Source organism: Loxodonta africana, chromosome 3 (genome assembly GCF_030014295.1).
Source record: "Loxodonta africana isolate mLoxAfr1 chromosome 3, mLoxAfr1.hap2, whole genome shotgun sequence".
Classification (NCBI taxonomy): Eukaryota; Metazoa; Chordata; class Mammalia; order Proboscidea; family Elephantidae; genus Loxodonta; species Loxodonta africana.
In genome coordinates this window covers 28514587-28537724 of record NC_087344.1, presented here as the reverse complement: position 1 = coordinate 28537724, position 23138 = coordinate 28514587, and the positions used below count along the sequence as shown (strand labels likewise).

Here is a 23138-nt window from a genome sequence, read left to right as displayed (position 1 = left end):
TTTCTCACTCTCCCTCTCTCTATCTCTCTCTTTCTCCTAGACAGATTGAAATAGAATTGGTGGAGTTTTTTTTCATTCCACTTATGGCTTTTAATGATTTTCAAGTGAAAAAAAAGTAGGAAAATATGAATTTCTGGCTACTACCATCATCAATGGAACCTTTGTGGCGTAGCCCTTAAGATCTACGGCTGCTAATCAAAAAGTTGGCAGTTTGAATCCACCAGGCACTCCTCGGAAACCCTATGGGACAATTCTACTCTGTCCTATATGGTCCCTATGAGTCAGAACTGACTGGGCAGCAATGGGGTTTTTTTTTGTTTGGCTTTTTTTTTTTTTTTTTGGCTCATCATCAACACAGCCCTGGTGGCACAGTGGTTAAGAGCTTGGCTGCTAACAAAGAGGCTTCCAGTTCAAATCGACCAACTGCTCCTTGGAAACCCTATGGGGCAGTTCTACTCTATCCTATAGGATCACTGTGAGTTAGAATTGACCCGACAGCAATGGGTTTGGTTTTTTTTATTTTTGCAATCATCAAAAGAAAAGTAATTTTCTTCCTTTAGCCAAAGATCCCTTTCTAAACCTATAAGGATTAGTGATCAACAAAGAATAGCTGGTGCTGGGATGAGCGAAGAGAGTCCAGTGTGGGGAGTCAGATGCCTGGATTGAGTCTCCAAGTCCAGACTCTGTCACAGCACATCACCTATGGGGATGGAGGACGGTGCTCTACGTGAAGCTTTTCACCTATGTGAGACCCTGTACACTTAGTTATGCCCAAAAGTCTGGAGGAAAATAAACCCTTGTGAGTTCCAGGGCTTGGTTTTGAGTAAGGACTCTCCTATCTCTCAATACTTGCAGTGGCTGAATTAATCAATCCAAGGAACTATTATAGCACATAAATTTCTAAACATCTGAACCTGGAGTCACTTATCTACGAACATCACAAATTTACCTGGCTCCTCCATTCCCAAATTTTCCATGTTCAAAAAAAATAAAACTTCGAAGTGGTAATTATCCCACAACAGGGAAGTCTGACCATGAACTCCTCTTTGCTGGGTCCCAGGAGGAAGATCCTGTGCTGGCTGTGATCACCTACGTGGGGCTGGGCCTCTCTCTGCTGTGCCTCCTTCTGGCGGCCCTCACCTTCCTCCTGTGTAAAGCCATCCAGAACACCAGCACCTCAATCCACCTCCAGCTATCGGTCTGCCTCTTCCTAGCTCACCTCCTCTTCCTTGTGGGGATCGACCAAACTGAGCCAAAGGTACTGACTGTCCCTAAGAACTCCCTGCCCTGCCCCAGGAGAGGCTGGGCTCATGGAGCCATGCAGTGCTTCATCCCTTAGTCAAATGGCCTTGAGTCTCAGAAAGGTTAGAGAGGTAAGCAGTCCTGACTCAACTAGAAAACCATTCTCTTTTGACAAGTCCTCCACATACATCAGGTTTATGCCCACTGAAAGGCACCGGAGAGGCCCTGGGAACACACGCACACCCTGATGGCTGCTCTGGGTCACTCTTCCTGCTCCCCCAGGTGCTGTGCGCCATTATCGCTGGTACCTTACACCACCTCTACCTGGCCGCCTTCACCTGGATGCTGCTGGAGGGCCTGCACCTCTTCTTCACTGCGAGAAACCCGACGGTGGTCAACTACTCCAGCATGAACAGACGGAAGCCCATGTTCCCTGTGGGCTACGGAGTCCCAGCTGTGATTGTGGCAATTTCTGCAGCATCCAGACCTCACCTTTATGGAACATCTGCCCGGTAAGTGAAAATTCTACCTGTGCATACTCTCTCCATCTTGACCATAGCCACTACTAGAACAAATGTAGCCCTTTGGTTATGCCAGAGCATAATATCCAAAGGGAAACTATAAGTCCTAGAACATCTTTCTGGCAAATGATTTTAATAATTAAGGAAAATGTCCTCAAATCTCTGACCTTGAGATGTTGTTGTTAGGTGTCGTCGAGTTGGTCTGACTCATGGCGACCCCACGTACAACAGAAACTGCCTGGTTCTGTGCCATCCTCACAATCCTTGTTATGTTTCAGCCCATTGTTGCAGCCAGTGAGTCAATCCATCTCATCGAGGGTTCCTCTTTTTCACCGACCCTCTACCAAGGATGATGTCCTTCTCCAGGGACTGACCCCTCCTGATAACATATCCAAAATATTTGAGACATAGTTTTGCCATCAATGCTTCTAAGGAGCATGGTATATTCAATATTCCTTGCCAGCACCCTGCTGATGTATTGCTGCAGCCACTTTTGAATGATCGTCAGCAAAATTTACTTGCATGTGATATTAGTGATATTGTTTGTAATTTCCCCATTTGGTGGTATCACCTTTCTCGGGAATAGGCATAAATATAGATCTCTTCCAGTCGGTTGGCCAGGTAGCTGTCTTCCAAATTTCTTGGCTTAGACCCGTGAGACTTTCCATGCTACATCCATTTGTTGAAACATCTCAATTAGTATTCCGTCATTTCATGGAGCCCTGTTTTTCACCAATGCCTTCAGTGTAGCTTGGACTTCTTCCTGCTCATAGGGTACCTCCTGAAATGGTTGAACATCAACCAATTCTTTTTGGGTTTAGTGACTCTGTGTATTCCTTCCATCTTCTTTTGATGCTTGCTGAGTCATTTAATATTTTCCATGTAGAATCCTCCAGTATTGTGACTCGAGGCTTGAATTTTTTCTGCAGTTCCTTCAGCTTGAGAAATGTTGATTGTGTGCTTTCCTTTTGGTTTTCTATCTCCAGGTCTTTGCACATGTCATTGTAATACTTCACTTTGTCTTCTTGAGCCACCCTTTGAAATCTTCTGTACGGCTCGTTTACTTCATCCTTTCTTCCTTTCATTTTAACTTACTCGACATTCAAGAGCAAGTTTCAGAGTCTCTTCTGACATCCATTTTGGTCTTTCTTTTCTGTCTTTTTAATGACCTCTTGCTTTCTTCATATATGATGTCCTTGATGTCATTCCACAACTCATCTGGTCTTTAGTTATTAGTGTTCAACCCGTAAAAGCTATTCTTGAAATGGTCTCTAAATTTAGGTGGGATATACTCAAGGTCGTACTTTGGCTCTTAAGCACTTGTTCTAATTTTCTTCAGTTTCAGCTTGAACCTGCATATGAGCAATTGATGGCCTGTTCTGCACTTGGCCCCTGGTCTTGCTCTGACTGATGATATTCAGCTTTTCCATCGCCTTTCCACAGACGTAGTTGATTTCATTCCTGTGTATTCCATCTGGAGAAGTCCACTTGTATGGTCACCATTGATGTCGTTGGAAAAAGGTATTTGCAATGAAAAAGTGGTTGGTCTCACAAAATTCTGTCATGCAGTCTCCGGCATTGATTGTGTCACCAAGGCCATATTTTCCAAATACTGATCCTTCCTCTTTGTTTCCAACTTTCACATTCCAATCACCAGTAATCACTGATGCATCTTGATTGCATGCTTGACCAATTTCAGACTGCAGAAGTTGGTAAAAATCTTCAACTTCTTCATCTTTGGCCTTCGTGGTTGGTGTAAAAATTTGAATAATAGTCGTATTAACTGATCTTCCTTGTAGAGGTATGGATATTATCCTATCACTGACAGCATTGTACTTCAGGATAGATCTTGAAATGGTTTTTTTTGGTGATGAATGCAACACCATTCCTCTTCAAGTTGTCATTCCCAGCATAGTAGACCATATGATTGTCCAATTCAAAATGGCCAATACCAGTCCATTTCAGCTCACTAATGCCTAGGATATTGATGTTTATGCGTTTCATTTCATTTTTCACAATTTCCAATTTTCCTAGATACATGCTTTATACATTCCATATTCCAATTATTGATGGATGTTTGCAGCTTTTTCTTCTCATTTTGAGTCGTGCCACACCAGCAAATGAAGGTCTTGAAAGCTTGACTCCATCCCTGTTATTAAGCATGACTTTACTTTGAGAAGGCAGCTCTTCCTCAGTCATACTTTGAGTGCCTTCCAACCTGAGGAGTTCATCCTCCAGTACTATATCAGACAGTGTACCACTGCTATTCATAAGATTTTCACTGGCTACTTACATTCAGAAGTAGACCACCAAGTCCTTCTTTTTAGCCTGTCTTAGTCTGGAAGCTCAGCTGAAACCAGCACAGGTGACTCTGCTGCTGTTTGAATACTGGTGGCATAGCCTCCAGCATTACAGCAACATGCAAGCCCCCACAGTATGACAGACTGACAGATGCATGGTGGTCCTTGAGATAGCAAAGATGGAATCAGAAGTTTCTAGGACTTCATTGGCTTATCCTACTTACTTCTTTATCCATTTTCATTTGGAAAATTTGGGCTGATTTAAATAATCAAAATAATATCTAGTATCATAGCTATTATTTACAAGGTGTTTCCAGTGTGCCAGGCACTTTTCTAATCATTTTGACTTCTATTAACTCACATAAACCTCACACAAATACTATGAAGTATATGAGGCATGAACCATTTCAGTCAATGCCCAAAGCTGCACCAGTTAGTACCTGGCAGAGCTAAGAACCAATCCCAGGAAGTCAGGTTCAGACCTTGCACTCTTTTACTTTCAACTTCTTAATACTAGGCTTCTGTTTTTGCACCTTTACTGAGCTAGATCTCATATACATACCATAAAACTCACCCACATAAACCCTGTTCAGCCTCACAGCAACAGGAAAGTCTCCACTGACAATCATCGTCATTCCCTAAGGACAGTCAATATTTCCCCCAAACTTTCAGCTTCCTGGGAATTCTTCTATTCCCAGAGTTTGGTGGCTACTTAATTTATTCCAGCAAGGGACAAAAAAGCCTATATACAGGTCATTTCCAAAACAACAACAAATTGCTGGCAACATCACCAGCCGCCAAAGACTATGATTTCAGTTGAGGCCAACAAGAGCTTGGCCAAGAATTTAAAACAAAATACTGGAGAACTAAAGGACCATAGGGAACTCTCAAAAACTCCGATATATTCCTGGGGGTCTAAAAGGCTGCACATATGCACAAAGCAGCACCCATGCTCAGGAGAGACCCAGGAAAAAAGAAGGCACTAGACTCCTAATAACACAACCTAAGTACGTGAGACGAGGTCTCATCATCCTCAATTCTAAGGAGCATTCTGGCTGTACTTCTAGACAGACTTCTTTGTTCTTTCGTTCTTTTGGCAGTCCATGGTATATTCAATATTCTTCACCAAAACCACAATTGAAAGGCATCAGTTCTTCTTCTGTCTTCCTTATTCATTGTCCAGCTTTCATGTGCATATGAGGCGACTGAAAATACCATGGCTTGGGTCATACAAGCCTTAGTCCTCAAAGTGATAATTTGCTTGTTAACACTTGAAAGAGGTCTTTTGCAGCAGATTAGCCCAATGCAATACTTCACTTGATTTCTTGACTGCTGCTTCTATGGGCGTTGATTGCGGATCCAAGTAAAATGAAACCCTTGACAACTTCAATCTTTTTTAAGTTTAGTATGATGACGTTTATTGACCCAGTGGTGAGGATTTCTGTTTTATTTATGTTAAGGTACAATCCATACAGAAGGCTGTATTCTTTGATCTTCTACAGTTAAGTGCTTCACAGATAATAAAAAAGTATTGGAAAGGGCGTGGAGAAATTGCAACCCTCATACATTGCTCGTGGGAATGTAAAATGGTGCAGCCACTTTGGAAAACAGTTTTGCAGTTCCAAAATCCTAAACATAGACTTACTATATCACTCAGAAATTCCATTCCTAGGTATATAAACCAAAAAAAAGAAAAGAAAAACCATTGTCATCAAGTCGATTCTGACCCATGGTGACCCCATGTGTTACAAAGCAAAACTGCCCCACGGGCTTTTCTTGGCTGTAATCTTTATGGAAGCACATTGCCAGGCCTTTCTTCTGGGGTGCCACTGGGTGCATTCAAACTGCCAACCCTTAGGTTAGTAGATGAGGGCAAACCATTTGTGCCACTCAGGGATCTTCCTAGGTATAACTACCTCAGACAAAACATACGTCCACACAAAAACTTGTACATGAATATCCCTAGCGACATTATTCATAATACCCAAAATCTGGAAATAGCCCAAATGTTCATCAACTGATGAACGGATAAACAAAAGGAGGTATAGCCACACAATGGACTATTATTCAGCCATAATAGAGAATGAGGTGCTGATACATGTATAACACGGATGAACCTTAAAACATAATGTTAAGTGAAAGAAGCCAGTCACAAAAACTACATATTGTATTCCATTTACATGAAATGTCCGTAATAGGCAAATCCAGAAACAGTTAATGGTTGCCTGGGGCTGGGAGGAGCCTTGGTGGCCAAGTGGCTAAGAGCTCAATTTGCTAATCAAAAGATTGGCAGTTCAAATCCACCAGCAGCTCCTTGGGAACCACATGAGGCAGTTCTACTCTGTCCTATAGAGTCTCTATAAGTCAGAATCGATTCAACTTGACAGCAAGGGGTTTGGTTTTTGGTTTGGGGCTGGGAAAGGTGTGAGGAAAGTGGGTTTGGGGAATGACTGCTAATGTGTGCAAGGTTTCTTTTTCGCAAGCTGAAAATGTTCTAAGATTTGTTTGTGGTGATGATTGCACAACTGTGTAAATATTCTAAATACCTCTGAAATGTACACTTTAAAAGGGTGAATCTATAGTATGTGAAATATGTCTCAATAATGCAGTTTTTTTTTTTAATTCAGTGATTGGGATTTGTAGCAAACAAACAAAAAGGATCAAATTGAATAGTATAAGAAATGCCCTTAAAACCACGTTATGTTCACAGGACTCTCAGTAACTGCTCACATGTTTATACCCCGTCCCCTACTTCAACATATCTAGCTCAATAACATCCACTCAACCTTCACATCTCAGCTAAAATATAATTTTCTTGGGGAACATTCCTTAATCATCATAGTCCATAGACCAAAAACTAATCATGGCATATAATGATATATTCACATACCCTCCCATTTTTGTTTTATTGCTAAAATATGTCTTATCTCATGCGTCTTCCCTGATTGTGAGATACGTGGAGTCTAAGACCATGTGTACTTTCTTCACCACTCTATCTTCAAAGCCAACCACGGAGTTCTGTCACATAAGAGACACTCAATATTTGTTGAATTACGAATGAATGGATGGATGTATGAATGAATTTATATAGCTATTCTATACTCTCAAGGATCAATGAATTTTTAATCTCTCTTGATCAGCTGTTGGCTCCACCCAGAAAAGGGATTTATATGGGGCTTCCTTGGACCAGTCTGCGCCATCTTCTCTGTGAGTAATGACACCAGAGCATCATTACTGCCCAGCTGAGGGTCATTAGAAGAGCAGTATTCATAAAAAGGTGACAGGAGCAGGAATGTCCCTGGGTTGTCATAGGTTTGACTTGGTTCTCTAAGACTGCTCCGAAATCTACAAACTCAAGAACTGCTACCATTGCTGTCGAGTTGATTCCGACTCATAGTGACCCTATAGGACAGACAAGAACTGCCATACAGGGCTCCCGAGGCTATAAATCTTTACGAGAGCGGGATGCCACATCTTTTTCCCAGGTAGCTGCTGGTGGGTTTGAATCACCGACCTTCTGGTTAGCAGTCAAGTGCTTAACCACTGTGCCACTAAGGCTCTTATCATAAACTGTTACTAAATATAAAAATTACTTAAGTATGGAATCAGTGTTTTATAGGCAAGGGTGAATAGACACCAGGTTTGAAATGTTATTCAATAAACCTTCTATGATTTCCCAAAGGTCAATTTAGCTTTCTTTTTGATGACCCTCTGGATTTTGAAAAACAAACTCTCATCCCTCAACAGTGATGTGTCCACCCTTCAGAACACCAGGTAAGATGCAGAAGACGGCACACAACCCCATAGACATGTGTGGTCCAAAGGGCAAAGCCAACTGCCTCTGTAGCTCCTGATATCCTCAGGGTAAGCAGATGCAGGAGAATCCTTCCAAGGCATCCAGCCTAGACTCAGTGTTCTGCTCCTGACACTCCAGTCAAAATGTTCTGTCCATTTATAATCCAAGCTTCTGACTCCCCGGCAACAAGGAATTGAACAAGAATTGACATTGCCTGATAAACGCATTTTTAGCTTTTGCCAGCAGCAGTCCTATGACAAAGTTCAAAGCACATTTATTTATTCAAGAAGCACTTAGAACAATGCATGACTGTTCCCACAACCCAGCTTGCACTTTCATACCTCACCCTCAGGTTGGGCTCCTTCCTGACCCTCAAGCATTCCTCCATCTGGAAAAATCCTACAACCAAACCAAACCCATTGCCATCTATCAATTCTGACTCATGGATACCCTGCATGGTACAGGCTAGAACTGAGCTCCATAGAGTTTTCACAGCTAAGGCATTATGAGTCTGAAAACTCAATGGCACACAACAATCTTTATGGGGGCTTATTGCCAGGCCTTTCTTCAGTGCCACTGAGTGGGTTCAAACCACTATTTTTCAAATAGTAGTTGAGTGCAAACAGTTTGTGCCACCCAGCGAAAAATCCTGTTCAATATCAAATCCTCCAAAAGGCTTGGATTTGTTCCAGGCACCCTTGTACAAAATCAATGCTCCTTCCTCTAGGTTCCTATCACTATCCTCCCCAAATATCGCATACCGTTGTTTGGTTGAATTAGTCATTTGACTAGAACTCTATGAAAACAGAAATCTTGTCTTTTTTATGTTTAATACCCAGACCGTAGCACAGATCCGAGTGCCCATCACGGACACAGTAATGTCAGTTAAATAATATAAGGACCTTCATGGAACATCACAATTCTTTTGAAACCCACATGATAAAGTGTCACTTTGAGTCCAACTCAAAATATCCTGAAAACAAATCGCTTTTTCTTTGGGGGAATCATTGACAGTGAAAACTAAGGCTGATCACAACCCAGTCTGAGAACTCAACTCTAGGGGAGACGAAGTGTTGGTAGAGGGGACCACAGGGTGGAGATGATAGTGACCTCGATTTTGATGCTCTGACTACATGACAGGAATCCTTTCTCTTCCCTCCCAGGACGCTGACATTTAAAGCAATGGCTCAGCTCTTCATCCTGGGCTGCACCTGGAGTTTGGGTATCTTGCAGGTGGGCCCAGCTGCCCAGGTCATGGCCTACCTCTTCACCATCATCAACAGCCTGCAGGGCATCTTTATCTTCCTGGTCTACTGCCTCCTCAGTCAGCAGGTACCACTGCCTGCCTCCTACCAAGGACTATTCTTGTCTCACCCCTTTAAGTGAGCTGACCCTGAGCACTTGCCTCTGCAGGTCCAGGAGCAATACAGGAAATGGTTCATAGGAATCAGGAAATTGAGAGAGGAGTCTGAGATATACATGCTGTCCAGCAGTGTCATGCCTGACGCCTCCTAACCCAGCGTGGTAAGACCATGCATTGTTCTTCCCCAGAGCACTTCACTAACTGATCCACTCAGGCAGCACATACCAATCACATTGAGTCATCCGGGTCTACAGCAGGTGATGCCCTAGGATGGTTCATACTTGGTTTACTTCTTGACTCACTGAAGGCACTTTTCTCCATTAACAATGGTCTCAGTTAGAAAGCTTGTTTAAAAAAACATCTGTTGCTCTTACTCCTTAGGGAACTGTGTTCTTCCTGACTCTTGCACAGCAACACGCTTATCCAACACCTACTACATGCTGCTCATGGTGCCGTGTACTGTTCAACTCTATTTATAAGAGAAAATCCTTACTTTTAGAGGTTCTGGTGAACTAAGTAAGCAGGAATCAGTCATGTGAAACACTGATGCTCAATATTCTCAGAGCCACGTTAGTCTATACTTTTCCTCTACCAAACCAAAATCAAACTCGTTGCTGTTGCAAGTCGATTCCAACTTATAGCAACCCTACAGGACAGAGTAGAACCGCCCCATAGAGTTTCCAAGGAGCACCTGGTGTATTCCAGCTGTGTACCTTTTGGTTAGCAGCCCTAGCTCTTAACTACTATGCCACCAGGAGCCCCAGTGATGCAGAAACTCTATGGGGCAGTTCTACTCTGTCTTATAGGGTCACTATAATGCCACTATGAGTTGGAATTGACTCAATGACAGTGGGGTTCTCCTCTACACTCACTTCTATCTCACAGTCACTCAGCACCATCCCTCAAAAAAAAAGGCCAAAAAAAGAGGCATGGTGTACTTATTTATGAAGTAAATAGAAATGTTAACTGGAATTTGAGACGTTCTCAGTCTGCGTGGTATTTTCAACACACTCTACCCACTACAAGACCAGAAAGAAAAAACTAACAGCAACGATTGCTAATAACTAACCTTCATTGGTTTAGATTCACAAAGTTCTTTTATCTATGTTTTCCCACCTCTTCTCCCATCTTCCCTGCTATAAGTGTGATTATGATCCCATTTGACAGATGAGGGAAGTAAGACTCATGGAATTTATGCGAACTGTGCAGGGTCTCTTCAGTCAATGAAATTTAAGCCCCTCTGAGCCTTCCTTCCAGTATATAAGGAGAGCAGAACACTGCCAGGTCATCCTTCTGCATCTCTCTCACAAACTTGTTCACCCAACTGCCACGATCACTGGTTCCAACAGTGTTTCTTCTATCCCAACCACTTTGCTCCACAAATGTTCTCACCACCTACTTCACAGAGAAAAGTCAAGTCATCAAGACGACACTTTGGATCCCATATTTCCTGCTTTCTCAATATCCTTATATAATGGTTCATACATTCATTCTCTCATAGATAGATACAGATATATACCCCTCTTCCCATTTATGTTTGGTTCCCTTTCATCTTACAAACAGGTAGGTAGTACTTGCCCTTATATCGTCTTCCTGTTACCAGTCAAGAGTTGGCTTTTCTCCGTCTCCATTTCCTTGCCTCCCATTCATTCCCTCAGCCCATGCAAACATGGCCTCTTACCCCCATCATTCCACCAAAACCAATCTCTCTGAGGCCTACAATGACCCCGATGTCCCTAAATGTCCTCTCATCAACTTCTAACACTATTAATTACTCCTTCTTCCTGAAACATCCCATCCTCGTTCCTTCTACATTCCGCTAATACGCCCCTCCATGTCTTTCCTTCCACTGTCACATCTCCTTCCCAGTCTCTTGCTCTCCTGCCTCACTATATCCTTTATAAGAACCCTTGTGATTACATTGGGTCACTTGAAAAATCCAAGAAAATTTTCCCACCTCAGGATGCTTAACTTAATTACACCTGCAAAGTGTCTTCACATCCTTCCATTCACACATTCTGGGGATTATAACATGGACATCTTAGGGGACCACTCTTGTGTCTACCACACCTATCATATATAGGTTTGATTTACCCACTGTCACACTATCAAAATCTGCCTCATATTATAAACTTTTGAAAAAACATTTACCTCCCCAACCCCACCATGCTCCTGCAAAGATGATACACACATGGAGGGAAAGATACAGTATTTTCTATCTAGAGAAATAGAGTAATGGCATCAGATGCAGTCAATGAAGACTTCTAAAATTCAAGTAATCTGATCCAATTATTTCTATTATCTATGCTGCAAAGGACCAAACAAATACATTGCTTAATGTAATTTTATCTTCTGTGTCCTCTTTTATGACTCCATACATAAAGCAAAGGTCTCTGGGTGGCACAGATTATTTGCACTCACCTACTAACTGAGAGATTGGCAGTTCGAACTCACCCAGTAGCACCACAGAAGAAAGGCCTGGCAATCTACTTCCATAAAAGAATACAGCCAAGAAAACCTTATGGAGCAGTTTTACTCTGTAACATATGAGGTTGCCATGAGTCAGAATCATCTTGATGGCAACAGACTTTTTGATGCATAAAGCAATGTTTGGCAAACCCTGAAGCAGAGGTATCAAGACATACATTTTGAAACAGTTTGATCACCTTGTCCCACACTTAATTATTCTTATCTTCTGTAGCTTCAGACTTAGGAAACATTGGAGAGGTGAGACTTCTAAGGAAGACCACAATCTAGCAAAATGCAATCTGACATGGCCTCTTGAGCTTAGCCTGACAAATCTAGCTGGGAAGAAAATTATGTAACTAAAGATTTCTTAAATTTCATAATTCCTTTTTTCAAAGGGGTTTTAAAAACTTATCTTTCTACAGTCTTATATACCATTTCTAAAATTTTCTTTTAGGTTAATTAGAAAGCCCTTCTGAACTGTGTCTCTTATCCCATGGAAAATTGGAAATGCCATTCTTTGAGCAATGAAGTAGGAAATATACAACTCTGTGATGTGTTTTTCCAAGAAATTTATCATGTCAGCAATGTGAAGGAAGTCATGGAAGACAGGTTTGACACCCAATTCCTGCAGAATCTGGATTTTCTGCCCATTGGGAGGATTTCCCTTCACCACTGTCCTTCAGGGAGTTCCTAGAAAGGGGCTATAGTGCTGTCACTGTCTACTTTTCAGTGGTGCTTGTATATTGCACAGAACCATCTGTAAACCAGGCACGAGTTTTCTCTTCCTCAGTCAACTGATCATAAGAACTCCCCATGAGGCCATAGGTGCAGACTGGAGATGGGAGGTAACGTGACAAGAGTTGAGACCAAAGGAAATTGGGCCAGTTCCTCATGCAGCTTACTTGTGCCTTCAGGTCCTCCATCCTGCTCGGGCCTGATCTAGTATATACCACTTCCATTTAATGATGGAGTGCTGGTGTGCATGTCCAACTTTATGACTCTGTGTCTCAGACAACACCCAGTTGATAATGGGCAGCTCAGGCCGCATGATGACTTGGTGTCCCAAAGTTAAAGTGTTCGGTCTCTGTGAAGGTCCAGTAAGAAGCCAAAGGCTGTTTCTTAAAAGGAGGGTAGCTATCTACAGAGAATGGCAGGACTCTGCTGCAAAATCCTAAGGGTCTGTGCTGTGATTCACCAAAAGTAGCCTGCCAAAGACTCTGATCAGCATCTCTATCTGCCACTGACATTTCAAGCACCATTGGATCAATTGGATCATGTGGTCCAAGGGGCAGAGAGGCTTGCACAGCAGCTTGAACCTGTTGCAGAGCCTTCTGTTTTCCTGGGCCCCACTCAAAACTAGCAGATTTTCTAGACAATAGATAAGCAGTAACTTTGGTGAAGAATAAGACTCCACACAATACTGGGGAAGCCAGCACAACTTTTACAAGGTAAGGTCATGGAAGCTCCATAGGCACATCCAAACTCCCTGAAGGACAAATTCCTGGGCTGAGGGCTGTGGGAACCATGGTCTTGGGGGCACCTAGCTCAACTGGCATAACATAGTTTATAAAGAAAATGTTCTATAGTCTACTTTGGTGAGTGGCATCTGGAGCCTTAAAAGGCTATGAGCGACCATCTAAGAGACTCCACTGGTCTCACCCATTTGGGAGCAAGGGAGAATGAAGAAAAGACACAAGGGAAAGGTTATCCCAAAGAACTAATGGACCCCAACTACCATGGCCTCCACCAGAGTCCAGTACAACTAGATGGTGCCCAGCTACCACCACTGACTACTCTGACAGGGATCACAATAGAAGGTCCCAAGCAGAGCTGGAGAAAAATGTAGAACAAAATTCTAACACACAAAAAAAGACCAGACTTACTGGCCTGACAGAGACTAGAGAAACCCCAAGAGTATGGCTCAGACACCTTTTAGCTCAGTAATGAAGTCACTCCTGAGGTTCACACTTTAGACAAAAATTAGACAGGCCCATAAAACAAAACAAGATGAAAGGGGCACATCATCCCAGGGGCCAGGACTAGAAGGCAGGAGGGGACAGGAAAACTGGCAATAGGGAACCAATGGTCAAAAAAGGAGAGTATTCACATGTCATTATGTTGTTAACCATTGTCATAAAACAATATGCGTAATGTTTAGTGAGAAGCTAATTTGTTCTGTAAACCTTCATCTAAACTACAAAAAAAAAAAAAAAAACTAGCAGATTTTTGAGTCACTTGATAAATAGGCCAGAGTAGCACACCCAAACAATATGTTGCCTCCAAAATCCAAAGAGGCCCACCAGGCATTGTGTTTCCTTTTTAGTTGTGGGAGGGGCCAGATTTAATAAGCTTTAAGCTTCTAAGTCTTGGGGTAATTTATAATAAATGATTGATGAGTCTCTGAATTCTTTTCCCAGCTTCATCTCCCACTCCTGGTCAGACATACCAACTAACACCTGAGTGTTGGACTTTTCTCACAATCCTCCTGCCTCAAGGACCCCCCCCCCCCCGCATACCCCAGCAGGAAATCATTCTTTCTAAGCCAAACCCAAAATGCCAGATATTCAATAAAGAAAAAATTTTGACAAATATGAAAGCCCACTCTTGTCACCCCTCAAATTCAGCTGATAGATGGTGCTGAAGCTACCTGTGCAAGAGCCCTGAGGTCTCCCAGTTGGGAGTGCTTTTTCCAATGAGACACAGTAAGAAGAAAGGGCTGAATGCAGGGTGACAGTGTGGCTAACTAACTATGCAGTTCCTCCTAAACTAAGGCACATAAAAGCTCAGTAACTTGCCCAAGGACACATAGCTTTTAAGTTATAGAACAGGATTCAAACCCAGATAGGCTAGCTCCAAAACCTGTATCCTAAATTCTGATCCAAGAGTAAAATCACCTTTAACTTGGATCAGAATCTAAAATTAGAGACTTTTGTAATCTTAAAGATTATAGCCAAGAAAATCCTATGGATCATTTCTACTCTGTTCGTGGGTCTCCATGAGTCAGAGTTGACTTGACCTCCCAAGGTAACCACTACTCTGACTTCTTTCAACATTTATTTGTTGTCTCATTCTTAAACATCCCTAAATGGTTTTAAATTGACCATACATGTGGTTATAATCCTACCCATCAGGAGAAATGTTAAAGAGCTGCTTCTCACGGTGCAGAGGCAATCAAGCTCAGCAGTGGAGGACCTTCTGTCTTGGATTTTAAGTAAAAAATATTTTCTGTTCAAATAAACCATGAGAAAATTCATATGTGTGGGTTTCCTAGATAACGTGTGGGCAACATCTACCTTGACTGCTTTCTTCCTCTTGTTTTATCATCAGACAGTTCTGCTTTTTATTCTTGGCATGAACAGTGACTCTGCAGCAAACCTACTGGGTGGTGGTTCAAGTTTCCTATTGATAAGGGAGCAAAGGATGCAATCGTGCCTACAAAAGGAAGTCTCGTGACTAGCTCACTAAAGGACGGCTACAGCTGTTTAAGATGAGCAGTAATCTACTGGTTGTTCAATGAGAGAATTTGCCTGATATCCCAAAACTCGTAACTAGCAGAGCCAAGAATCAGATTCTGGGCCCTTTACTGGCTCTTTTCACTGAAATACTCTCATTTAATCAATGTCTTAGTTACCTAGTTCTGCTGTAACAAAAATGCCACAGGTGGGTGGCTTTAAAAAACAGATATTTATTTTCTCACAGTTTAGGAGGCTAGAAGTCCAAATTCAGGGTATCTCGACTCCACGGCAGTGGGTTTGGTTTTGTTTTTTTTAGTACTATAGGGGAAGGCTCTCTGTCTCTCTTTGATGCTTATCTCTTTCATCTTCTGTAGCCCCAGCTTTCCTCAGTTCCTTGGCGATCTTCACGTGGCGTCTATCTTGCCGTTTGTACTTGCTTCTGTGTCTAGTCTGCTCTTTTTATCACTCAGTAGTGATTTTTTTTTAGTGATTAGGTTTAGGAAACACTTTACACTGACATATCTCATTAACATAACAAAGAAAACCCTATTGCCAAATGCACTTACATCCACAGGTATAGGGATTCGGATTCTAACACGCACTTTGGGGAACACAATTTCATCCATAACAATTAGTATAACCAGAGTGAATGCAAAGTGAAACAGAAAAAAATAAAAATAACAGGTATAGACAGCCTAGCTCTGTACATGGCCGCACAAGGAAGATCATCACCAAATATGAGGTCTGCACCATTATTTGTAAGATGAAACCCGAGGGATGAAAAGGCACTAGATACTTGGGAGGGAGAAGAAAAAGGCGGAGAAAATCAAAGGCGCATTTTCTTCCAGATAGGTAACTGGAGTCACCTGAGTAAGATTCTTAATCGCCAGGCTAAGGAATTTGAATTTTATCCTGAGGGAAATAGAAACCCCCAAGGGATATTTAGTCAGCAGAAGGCTGTTTGGTGATCTAGGATCTGTAGGAAGCACAGGTATGAGAAGACGTAAACTGGACAAGGTCAGCACAAGCCACAGGCTGCTCTGTGCCAGGAACAAGGCTCTGAAGTTGGAATCCAACCTCCACAATGTGGAAACTCCCCACCCTGACAGGATATCAAACAGGCAACCAGAGAGCAAAGGAGCGGCACCCAACTCCCACTTGCTGGGTCTGGCTGTCATGGGGACAACACAGCTCCAACCTGCCCCCTTTTGAGGAACCCTAGAATTGCTGGAGTCCCAAAACTCAAAAGTCAGGTATTTCTGGAGCCTCCAAGCTGGAAATCCTGGGGTGTGGACCTAGAACCAGAAACCTGCAGTTCCAGACATCCTAAGGCCTCAGGATGGTTAGGAAATTGGCAGGGATTGGGATTTTCCCTACATTGACATCTGTGCATTGGGACTCAGGGGTCCAGAGAGCAGGACTTTGGTAAACACAGATTGGGACTCTTAAAGTCTCTGAACCTGTAGTCCAGCATCTGCTGTTTTGGGGAATCAGGACAATAGGATCAGAGTGGAAGGACCAAAACGTAAATTTGAAGTAGTCAGGTGACCAAAGGGCTCTGAGACCAGTTGGCAAAGCTTGGGCAGACTGGCCCTTAGGCCCACCTCTCCTCCAGTGAAGGGTATGGTCTGTTCCTGAGATGCCCCCTTGTGGGAGACACAGGACTGCAAATCCAGGGCTTGTCCCCCCAGCCTGGCACTGCATAAAGCTGGTGTGAAACTCCTGTGATAAACACCTTTGTGTCTGCAGCCCTCTCACCTCCAGACTCCTGTGCTGCCATCCATTTCAAGGAATCAGCAACCAGGGTTCAGGCTGCATTTGACCCAGTGGCTTCAGCTGATCTAATAACATGGACCAACCAATGGCTTTTCTGATCAGCAAAGTTTTATACTTATTGGGGAAAAAATGAAATAGTACAAAGAGCTCAGGTATTACCTGAATCCTACTACCCAGAGTTTACATTGGCCCATCCTGCCAGTATGCCCAGCTTACCCCCAATTCATAGTCCAGAAGTACCCTTTGAAGGTTTCACAGGTGAATCAGTCTAAGGTAACCTTTGATCCACACACATCTCTTTCATCCTGCCCCAGGGCCAAGAACACATCCTGAGGCTGACCCAGATGCTTAAGAATATCAACTTTCTATTATTAAACTCCTCCTGAATGGCAGGCACTGTGCTCTCTTCACTCTGAGTAAAGACTGCTGGATGGTGATGAATCTCAGAGGCAGTAGCTTCAACCCCATGTAGGTAAAAAGCAGTCCACAGACCGGGTCAGGCAGAACACCTGCAGCCCAATGACACTGAGACCGTGCGCACTCCACTTGGGAGCACTTGCCCCAATACCAATTCGTGTGTTCATTTAACAAGCATGTCAAAAGCTTATTTTCTGCTCAGCACAGTGCCAGGCCTAAAGTAAGCCACACTAAACAAGTACAGTTTGGTCTCTGGCCTCAGGGAATTTAAAAGAGGAGGAGAAAGTCCAATAAACAATTACAAAAAGCAGTGCAGTTAGGAAGCAGGATTTAGGAAGAACCCTGTTGCCAAACTTCTTGCTTCCGCCTTGGATGCAGAAAGCTGCTAGGCATTGCTGTCACCCTAGGAACAAGAAAAAACTAGATAATTAACAAAACTAAGTTTTCTTGAACCCATCCAGAGAGCTGAGGTTGCAGACAGCCATCTAGCTTGAATTCTAGGGAATGAGAGATAGATGTGAGTGTTGGCTCACCTACAGCAAAGATCATTCTGGGCTGGTGTGAGGGCAGAGAACTTCCAGGAGCCTCAGACACAAGGGGAGTTCTCACCCACTTACAGGCACTTCTCCATGGGCCTCCACCAGATGCTCACAAGAAGGATTAGTGGGTAGGGCCAGTGACTGCAGAGTCTTCTTCCTTAGCCAGACCCACAAGTTCATTAAGTTCACGTTCCAACTTCCAAGCTACCACAGACAATATTTTTGAAATGGCTCTACCACCACATGACCTGGAAGCCCTTTACTGAACCCTAACTAGCACTTTCTGTACTGCTCTTCCAGCCACAGTTTCCTCATCCCTTTTACAGCCTCTTTCTTGCTTCCCAGTTCCAAATGTCAATGCCCCATTTTAAGTTTTTGTTATAGTAGCATCCTATTTCTGATACTAACTTGCATGTTAGTTATTTAATATTACATTTTAAAAAACCACCCCAAAACTTAGTGGATTAAAACAGTTGCTATATGTGCTTATAATTCTGTGAATAAGCAATTTCGGCTCAACTCAGCTGGATGGTTCTTCTGGTTGTCTCACATGAGGTCACTCATGCTGCTTCAGCCATCTGGTGGCTTGCCTTGGGCTAGATGGTCTAAGATGGCCTCAGTTATGTGTCTGGTGGTTGGTGCTGGATATCAAAGGAGTACCTCCCTCCATATGGCCTCTCATCCTTGAGGAAGCTACCCCAGACTTCTTCACACTTTGCTCTGCAGAATATAACCACATAATGAGAATGTTCACGCATTGTGAAGGATGTAACCAATGTCACTGAACAATCTGTGTAGAAATTGTTGAATGAGAACCTAAACTGCTGTATAAACCTTCACCTAAAACACAATATTGTTAAAAAAAATTAAAAAGCCTAACCACAGCTAAAAGAGGGCAAACCCAAATATGACTTCTGCTTAGCTCCTGTTTGTAAACGTTCCATTGGCCAAAGCAAGTCACATACCACGTTCATTTTCAAGAGGCAGAGAAATAAACCTCACCTCTTAATAGGAGGAGCAGCAAAGCCATATTGCAAAGAGATGCACAAAGAGGGATGGAAAGAATTACTTTTCCCACGTATGCAACTGTCTACCACACCATCATTATTGATCAGGAAAATGCAAATTAAAACAAGAGAAAACACTACTACACACTATTATAGTTAAAATTATATTAGCTGACAATACCATGCATTGACAAGGGTGTGAAGCAAATGAAACTTCTTTCACTGATGATGGAAGTATAACTTCTTTCTACCACTTTGGAAAATCATTTGGCAGTATCTACTAGAGCTGAAGATATGTCTACCCAGTGACCCAGCAATTCTGCTGCTAGGTTTATACCCAAGAGAAATGAGCATACATGTCCACAATAAGACTTGCACAAGAACACTCACACCAACTTTATCCATAATAGCAAAAGCTGTTAAGAACCCAAATGACCATAAACAAAAGAATGGATCTTTTTAATTGTGGTATATTCAGACAATGGAATACTAGACAGCAATAAAAAAGAATAAACTACTGATAGATTCAAGAGATAAATCTCACACTGTATTAAATGGGGTGAAAAAAAAACAGACACAAGAGGCCATACTATATGGTTCCATTTCTATGAACAGAAAAACTAATCTATTGTGACAGAAGGGTTATTGGCTGGGAAAGGGTAAAAGGAAACCTTCTGGAATGATGAAGTATTTTATATCTTGATCTGGGTGGTGGTTAAATGGGTACAGACATAAAGTTTAGCAAGCTGTACACTAAGATTTATGCAGTTTTGTGTAAGTTACACATCAATTTTTCAAAAGTCAAGAACAAAAAAAGAACTCTAGGCAAGTAGGTAAGAATGGAGAGTAGCCCATTGAAGTGAGGCAGAGTAGAAGCAGAGAGCATGGACCTTGCAGTCAGACAGCCTGGCTTCAAATCCTGACACTGCCACTTACTACCTAAGTGACCTTGGGAAACCTACCTCAACTTGATGCACCTCAGATTCATCTATATATTGAGAATAATAAGAGTGACAACCTCAAGGTGCCATTGTGCAGACTAAACAACTCAAAAGATGCAAAGCTTAGGGCAGGGGCTACTATCTAGTTGTTGTTAGTTGCCATCAAGTGGCTCCAACTCGTGGTGGCCTCATGTATCGAAAACACTGCTCAGTCCTGCACTACCTTCATGATTATTGGTATGTTTGTGTTGACTGTTGTAGCTATTGTGTCAATCCATCTCACTGAGGGAGGGTTTCCCTCATTTTGACTGCACCTCTACTTAACCAAACATGATGTCCTTTTCTAGTGATTGGTCTTTCCTAATGACATGTGCAAAGTAAGCAAGTCTCACCATCCTCACTTCTAAGGACCATTCTGGCTGTGTTTCTTCTAAGACTGATTTGTTAGTTCCTCTGGCAGTTCACAGTATGTTCACTATTCTTTGCCAACAGCACATTTTGAACCCAACTGTCTATTAATAGTAAGCTGTAAATAAGTATTTGCTATTATGATGATGAATGGTTGAATATTCATTGCTAGGGAGAAAGATGGTCACTTTATAAGAATAAAAGTAATAATTTGCTGGAAATGTATAAAATGTCATGGTTATCCATTTAATTACATTGCTTCAAAATATGTAAATTTAAAAATTGGCATAATTACGAAGATTATTCAACAAATCATAATCATGGTAGGAGAGCTTAGCATACTTTTCTCAGTAAATGATAGATCAGAGACCAATATTTATAAACTTGTAGGCTGTTAAACATGAATAGTATGCTTAATCTACCAGACATCTGTAGAAAACATACATTGATTTCAAACACACATGAAACTTTTATTAAAAACTGATGATATACTAAGTGGAAACCCTGGTTAAGAGTTTGAATGCAAAGCAAAAGTTCGGCAGTTCAAATCCACCAGGTGCTCCTTGGAAATCCTTTAGGGCAGTTCTACCCTGTCCTATAGGGCCCCTATGAGTTGGAATTGACTTGACAGCAATGGGTTATATACTAAGTGAGTCAGTTAGGGACTGCATTCAGCTTTAATAACACCTCTGCCCCTGCCACCAACTACCACCCCAAAAAATGGTGTGTTCTCCCAGTAAGAAGTGTTTTGTTTTTTTTCCCATGTTAACAAGACAATCAGAAATGAACAGCCCAGGACTGGTGCAGCCACACAAAAATACCCCCTAGGGAACCAGAATCATTGTGTCTTCTGGCCACTCTGTCCTTAGCCTGTGGCTTTCACGTTCATGGTCACAAGATGGCTCCTCTAGCTCTGAACATTGTGTGTGTTGTTACAAAATGTAAGACATGCAGGATCAAGCTAAATGAAACCACTCCTTTGGTACAGCACTCCGAGGAGCCACAGCCAGTGACTTCTCATAGTCATACTGACCAGCACTGGGGGACGCACGGCCTCTCCTGGCTGCAAGAAGGGCTGGGAGGTGAAGGTTTTATAACGGTGCACGTTACCAACCTGAGCAAAAAACCCAGGTACCTTTGTAAAGAATAAGGGGCAACCTGGGGAGACAACCAGCAGTATGTGCCACTGTAGAGTAAAAAAGAAATTCAACAAATATCTAAGATTCAACAGCATAAAGACCACATACTCTGTTCACAGTGTAATTAGAAACCAGTAACAAAAAGGCAGCTAAAAAACATCCATACGCATGCAGGGAACTTTCCAGAATCACAGAAATGTTCTATATCTTGAGTGGGGTGTTGGTTACATATACGTATGTTTACATCTGACAGGCTCATACAACTGTACATTCAAGGTTTTGCATTTTGCTGTAAATTAATTATGCCTCAATAAAAATAAATCCATATATTGTTATTTAAAACTCTAATTCCAAATACTTCATGAGTCAAAGAATAAATGATCATGGAAATTAAGATAACATTTAGAATTAAACCAAAATAAAAAATATATCAAAACATCTGATGTTAAAAGAGTACTAAGAGGGAAATTTATTGCCCCAAATATTTATATTTTTAAAAAATTGGAACTTAACTAGCAAAGGGCCCACCATACGGATGAGACACTGATAAAGGCAAGCCAATATTCCTCACATCTTCTCTCCCACCGTGAATCCTTTTGTGCACGGTAAGTGAAGAGCTGTGCCGGAAGGCTTTCTCACACTGATTACACGCATATGGTTTCCCTGCAGTATGGGTTCTCACATGTACAATAAGGTGTGAAGACTGGCCAAAGGCCCGCCCACATTCCTGACACATGTAGGGCTTCTTGCCGGTGTGAGTTCTTGCATGTTTCCTAAGGGATGAGGGCTCACTAAAGGCTCGCCCACATTCTTGACATGCATAGGGCTTCTCTCCGGTGTGAGTGCGCATGTGACTCTTAAGAGTTGAGAGACGACTCAAGACCTGACCACAAGTACCACACTCATAAAGTTTCTCCCCAGTGTGTATCCTCTTGTGCACATTGAGGTGAGTGCTTGTCCGGAAGGGTTTCCCACACTGGTTGCATTCATAAGGCTTCTCTCTAGTGTGTGTCCGCATATGTGTCTTCAGCGATGAGTGCTCCCTGAAGGCTTTCCCACACTGACTACAGTCAAAGGGTTTCTCTCCAGTGTGAGTTCTCACATGACTCCTAAGAGATGATGGCTGATTAAAAGCTTTCCCACAATCCTTACATTCATAGGGTTTCTCTCCTGTATGGTTTCTCTGGTGCAAAATCAGGTTAAAGTTCCTTGTGAAAGTTTTCCCACACTGACTGCATTCAAAGGGCTTCTCTCCAGTATGAATTCTCATGTGTCGCCGAAGATTTGAGGAATACTTAAAGGCTTTCCTACACTCTTGACATTCAAAGAACTTCTCTGAAGTATGAGTTTTTTCATGCCTAGTAAGGTCAGAGCTGTATCTGAATGATTTTTCACATTTGGTGCATGCATAGGTTTTATCTCCACTACAAATTTTCTCAGGCACGATCAGGTGGCAGCTCTGGAAGAATGACTGTCCACTTTCTTTACATTCATAGGGGTCCTTGCCAGTATGAATTCTCTGGTACTGAAAAAGTAGTTAAATGCTGTTAAAGGGTTTCTCAAATTCATTACATTTATAGAGTTTTCCTCCAAGCTGCTCCTGTCAATTAAGGAAAATGTGAAGACCAAAGGCTTTATTACATTCATATTCCTCCCCATGTGAATTTTGTGTATGAGAAACATTTATGAAAATGGTTACTTGTAAGAACTTTGTGAATACACAAGTCTTGATCTAGTTTATGTTTAGAGTTTTCCTGAATTAATG

At 42.2% G+C, this 23138-nt stretch overlaps 2 protein-coding genes across 6 annotated transcripts in view; one reads left to right on the top strand and one right to left on the bottom strand.

Annotated features, from left to right (window-relative positions):
* The window catches only part of ADGRE2 (adhesion G protein-coupled receptor E2), a 79220-nt gene extending 71382 nt beyond the window's left edge, over positions 1-7838 (top strand). For all 3 annotated transcript variants that reach the window (XM_064280830.1, XM_064280827.1, XM_064280829.1), the window contains 2 exons: positions 7204-7270; positions 7746-7838. In XM_064280830.1, the coding sequence (XP_064136900.1) occupies positions 7204-7270; positions 7746-7813 (135 nt within the window). In that variant the 3' untranslated portion in view covers positions 7814-7838. The remainder of the gene's footprint in view (positions 1-7203; positions 7271-7745) is intronic.
* Positions 7839-14582: 6744 nt separating this feature from the next.
* The window catches only part of ZNF333 (zinc finger protein 333), a 28676-nt gene continuing 20120 nt past the window's right edge, over positions 14583-23138 (bottom strand). Inside the window, exon 12 of one of the 3 annotated variants that reach the window (XM_064280824.1) lies at positions 14583-22898. In XM_064280824.1, coding sequence (XP_064136894.1) covers positions 21882-22898 — 1017 coding nt within the window. In that variant the 3' untranslated portion in view covers positions 14583-21881. Of the gene's footprint in view, positions 22974-23138 lie in introns of all 3 variants that reach the window. The other 2 variants (XM_064280825.1, XM_064280826.1) reach the window with 2 other exon arrangements.